General features: G+C 52.1%; 1 protein-coding gene across 1 annotated transcript; it reads right to left on the bottom strand.

Moving 5' to 3' along the window:
- Nucleotides 1-2,242: 2,242 nt before the first annotated feature.
- On the bottom strand, nucleotides 2,243-4,420 carry LOC119316551 (gallate 1-beta-glucosyltransferase-like). The gene has a single exon (XM_037590875.1). The coding sequence runs from the start codon at nucleotides 4,104-4,106 to the stop codon at nucleotides 2,625-2,627; it is 1,482 nt and encodes a 493-aa protein (XP_037446772.1). The 5' UTR covers nucleotides 4,107-4,420; the 3' UTR covers nucleotides 2,243-2,624.
- Nucleotides 4,421-5,064: the final 644 nt, after the last annotated feature.

Below are 5,064 nucleotides of genomic sequence, written 5' to 3'. Positions count from 1 at the left end.
CTCATGTACAGTTTCATGCAGCGCAACAACTCCATCTACTATGTTGCGTCCTTGCATAAACGTTGTTTGAGTGGGTCTGACCACGTGGTCAGCTACCCCGCTCAACCTATTAGTTGCCACCTTTGTTAATATCTTAAAGCTGACATTTAGAAGGCAAATCGGTCTGTATTGTTGAATACGACTAGAGTCCTTAGTCTTGGGTAGAAGAATAATTTCCCCAAAGTTTAAACGGGTAATATCAAGGTTTTCGCCATGCAGTTGGTTAAACAACTGAAACAAATCCGCCTTAATCATATCCCAAAAACATTGATAAAACTCTGCCGGAAAACCGTCCGGTCCCGGAGCCTTGTTGTGTTCCATTTGAAACACCGCGGTCCGAATTTCCTTTTCAGAGAACGGAGAGGTTAAAAACTCATTTTCTGCCCCCGAAACTTGCGGTATGTCATGAGTAATAGACTCATCGAGCGCAAAGGGGCTTTCAGGTGAAGGTCCAAAAAGCTCTTTGTAGTACTTAGTAATGAAATTTCTGAGCGGTGCATCCCCCTTTATACAGCCTTCGTCTTGGTCAAGAGAGAAAATACGTTTCTTTCTATATCTGCCATTGGCCAACATTTGAAAGTACTTCGTGTTATCATCACCTTGAACAAGCGAGTTGGCCTTGCAACGTTGGGTACCATTTATCTGCTTTTGTATTATGATGGAAAGATTGTGATGTTCTCTAATGTTATTACAGTGCTAAAGAAGTTGTGTCCAGAGCAATTTGGTGCAGTCACAAAACAAGAACACCAAAATAGTGACTTGCAAAGTTGTTTTTTCCCACAGTTAATAGTATACGATTTATAAATGTTGAGCTTTCCAACTAACTGAAGAGTTTCAGCACAAGAGTTGTTTACCGTTAAATGTCCATCTGCTGTAAGGCACCAACAAGTTACCTGAAATCCAACAAGCAACAGGTCCTGTCAAAATTGCTGAAGCTTCTCCCATGTGGCCACAGTTCATAGACACGTCATCAGACAGCAATACACTAGCTAGCACATGTTAGCATGTTAGTCATTCAAACCTTAAGCGTTTCTTAAAATAGACTAACGAGATTAACTCATGTTTTCTTGTGCCTCGGCAGGTGAAGATGTGCATGGCTGAGGTTACAACAATCACTTTTTAAGTCTAGTGTTTAGATTGTGCGTAAACAAATTATTTAGTCCCGGCTAATTTGGCGTGGATCTGATTGACAAATCTTGTTACTCCTCTGAAGATGGTGCTGTTTTGGTCCCGATATTCACTTATCAGCTGTGGAATCAAATAGGCATGGTACCATGCCAAATGCCCTCACTGCCGAGGCTTTTGTTTGTTAGGACGCAGTTCTGCTTTGCTGAAGATTCAGATTGGGGACTTCATTGTGGAGTCTGACTGTATAGAGCTGGTAAATCCCGAAAATAAGGACGGCGAACCATGCTGCAATTCTTCCTCCTATGCAAATTCAGGAGCTTAGTATGGTGTTTTCTGTTTTCGACATTTTCCCTTTTGAAAAATGAGAAGCCAATATGCCACCCATCAACTGCTAAATTTACCTCTTGTACTCGTCCAGATTGTGTATGGCTGTCCCAAGCTCCATATTTTCTAGCACCCTATACTTAGCACTGCCGTAAACTTGCCATGTACTGACTCTGACTGTCCCAAGCTACTGTGACCTTTTTGCTGTACAATTTATCTGCTCTTGTACTGTGATTGAAAGATTGTGATGTTCCCCAATGTTATTACAGGGAATCCACGAAAGAAAGTGTGTCCAGAGCACTTTGGTATAGTCACAAAACAAGAGCACCAAAACAGTGACTTGTAAAGTTGTTGTTTTTTCCCACAGTTTATAGTACACGATTTATGAATGTTGAGCTTTCCAACTAACTGAAGAGTTTCAGCACAAGAGCTGTTTGCTGTTAAATGTCCATCTGCGGTAAGGTACCAACAACTTACCTGAAATCCGACAAGCAAAAGGTCCTGTCAAAATTGCTGAAGCTTCTCTCATGTGGCCAGTTCATAGACACATCAGCACTACACTAGCTAGCAGATGTTACTCGCGTTCCCTAAACTGTATATACTGCGTGACATTTGTGGCAGTTCAGATGTCGTCCCCGAATCCAAAACACAGCGGTGCTACATTTACACGCTCGCTGGCGGCAATGGCGTCTTCGCTGGCGCAGGCATTTCACAGGAGCGGAGGGTTGCTAGCGCTTTAACGGCGCCAAAATTAGGCTCTTAATAACTAAATTTATTGACACTTAAATGAACACACTGAATTGTAGCCTGCCTGGCTCTCTGTATGACTGACAACAAACATAACAAGAGGATCAAAGAGAACAAAATATCATGCTACGAAGACTAGTACGTACAATTATTATTAGCTTCGGTTCTCGCGGCATCTTCAGACTCCAGTGCTAAGCTCCAAGACTCGCAACATCGCGTCAACGATGGACTTCAGTTGCTCATACCGATCGATGCTTCCGACTGTGTGCCAACGTAGGCGCCTGCCTGCGACAAAGTTGCTTCGATTGAGTAGTCTTGTGCGTGTCTCGCTTTTGAACTTCAGAAATCTCTGCACATTTCTTCACTGAAGATGGCCGAAATAATCCTTAGTTTCCACGTAGAGAAGATGAATCGAAACCTTGCTGCTCCGCAGCCACAAGGTCCTTATCTGCTCGTGCGCCAATGGTTCCCGCCACAACCTGGTCAACAAACGCCTGTACGTGGCGGTCCGACGACCCGCCGGCCGCCACGGCCGTCCTCGCCGCCGCGCACCACGCCCTGGCCTTCTCGAGCATCGCGCCGGCGTCCGGCCCGGCCACGACGTCCTCCACGGCGTCGCGCACGGCGTCCCTCCGCAGCGGCGTGCCGATGCGCACCCCCATCTTGAACTCCTCCACGAGGTACTTGGCGTCCGTGCACTGGTCGCCCCACTGCGGGAACGCCACCACGGGAAGCCCCGCCGCGAGCGTCTCCAGCGTGGAGTTCCAGCCGCAGTGCGTGAGGAAGCACGCCGTGGACGGGTGCGCCAGCACCAGGTCCTGCGGGCTCCACGGCACCACCATGCCGCGCCCGGCGACGGAGTCCAGGTACCCCTCGGGAAGCATCGCGCTGCAGTCCGGCCGAACCACCCACAGGAAGGGGCGGCCGGTGGACGCGAGCCCGTGCGCCATCTCGGCCAGCTCCTCGGCGGACAGCACCACGACGCTGCCGAGCGACGCGTACACGACGGAGCGCGGCGCCTGCGCGTCCAGCCACCCCACGCAGTCGTCCGCCGACTTGATCATGTCGCCCCGCACGGCGCCCTCCTCCTCCAGCTCCACGAGCGGGCCCACGGGGATGAGCGGCGGCGGCGGCGGCGAGATGCCCGGGAGCGCGTCCACCACCTCGGGCTCCAGCTCGTAGAAGGAGTTGACGAACACCCACGACGCCTTGTGGATGGTGCGGAACTGCTTCAGTATCGCGTCGGTGAGGAGCTTGTAGGGGTTGGACGGCAGCAGGAACGACGGCACGTCGGCGACGGACAGCGGCGGGAGGCCCGGGAGGTTGACCCGGGCGTCGAGGTCGTCCTCGGGCGGGAACTCCACGAGCCCGTGCACGTGGTGGTAGTAGAGCGAGAACACGGCGCACGACTGCACCCACAGCACCGCCGTGGGGATGCCGGCATCGTGGGCGACGTCGATCGCCCACGGGAGGAACGGGTTCCCGACGATGCACGTCACCGGCCGGCCCGCCTCCTCCTGGCGCCTCAGCAGCTCCGCGAACACCACGGGGCCGGTCGTCTCCAGGTGCTTCATCAGGTCGTCGAGGTCATTCCCGTCGAAATCGTCGTCCAAGAACTCGAACCGGATCCTTCCGCGGCCGAGCGGCACGCCGTCGCCGCCGGCCTCCACCCCGGAGGAGGCCGTGATCTTGCCTCCAACGTAGGAGGTGGAGGAGAAGGTGACGAGGAGGCCCTTGGCCGCGAAGCGCTTGGCGAGGCGGAGCATGGGGTTGACGTGGCCCTGGCCCGGGAAGCATATGAGGAGCAGGTGGGGCGCCGGCGACGTCGTCACCGCCGCGGTGACCGCGACCGGAGCCTCCTCGCCCATGGCTGCCCGGCTGTGATCGATCTCCCGCGGGGGAAGAAAATAAATGTCGTCTTCTCTTCTTGCCCGATCCTGAGCTGGCCGATGCAGTGTGTGCGATAGCTGGGACTGATACGATGTGGGCCGACTTGTACTACTCTGTAGCTACCGCATTTATACGGAAATTGGTTCGGCGGTGACGTGTGCGATGCGGTCCGACGTGCCGTGACACACACACTGGGTGTCCTCGTCGTCTGCGGGTGCATCAGTTTTGTGCCGTCTGGGCGAAGCAGGAGGGGCCAAGTTGACCTCTGGCTCTCCCAACGTATGTATGGTGGTAATTATTTTCCTTTTACGAGATGCTGTACAGCAAGAATTTGACCTGGATAAAATAACACTCCTTTTTTTTGCGAGGGAGATAAAATAACACTCCGGGGAGACAGCTCGGTGCGTGTGACGGCATAAAATACGTATGGCTGATCGGGTGGGGTGATGCAATCTATGGCTGTAACCTAAAATATATGGCTTAATAAGAAGTCAGACCTAGGAGCGAGGTTAGAACGAGTACATTACGATTTTGGACGTTGAGCGAGCGCAATTCAAAATGGGGACAACCCATCCATCAATGGAAATCATGGTTTATCATTTTGTGGGAAGTTGGGGCTATCAAGTCGGCTGCGCACGTTACTTGTGCACCACATGTTGGTTACCCTGTTTTGCGCCACATTTTGAGTGCCCTTACGCGGGCTTTCCTTTTTTGCGAGGGCATGCGCGTGAACCATTGGCTTTTGTATGATACACAAGCTACCACCAGCACCAGCAATTTTGCGTCGTAGGAATACGATCCGAAAATGACTTGTGTCGGTTTAGCCGCTCCCAAGAAATACATGAGTATGCATGTGATGCATCTTTGCCAGAATAAATCGGCCCAACAGATCTTTTGTGTGCCGGCACTCGTCTCCTGTGTGGATGCGGTGGGCAT

The sequence above is a fragment of the Triticum dicoccoides genome, chromosome 6A, assembly GCF_002162155.2.
Source record: "Triticum dicoccoides isolate Atlit2015 ecotype Zavitan chromosome 6A, WEW_v2.0, whole genome shotgun sequence".
Classification (NCBI taxonomy): domain Eukaryota; kingdom Viridiplantae; phylum Streptophyta; class Magnoliopsida; order Poales; family Poaceae; genus Triticum; species Triticum dicoccoides.
The sequence above is the reverse complement of the archived record's forward strand: the minus strand, read 5'-3'. Positions and strand labels throughout refer to the sequence as shown.

Coding starts and splice junctions, on each gene's coding strand:
- LOC119316551 (XM_037590875.1), bottom strand. CDS start 4,106: ATGGGCGAGGAGGCTCCGGTCGCGGTCACCGCGGCGGTGACGACGTCG.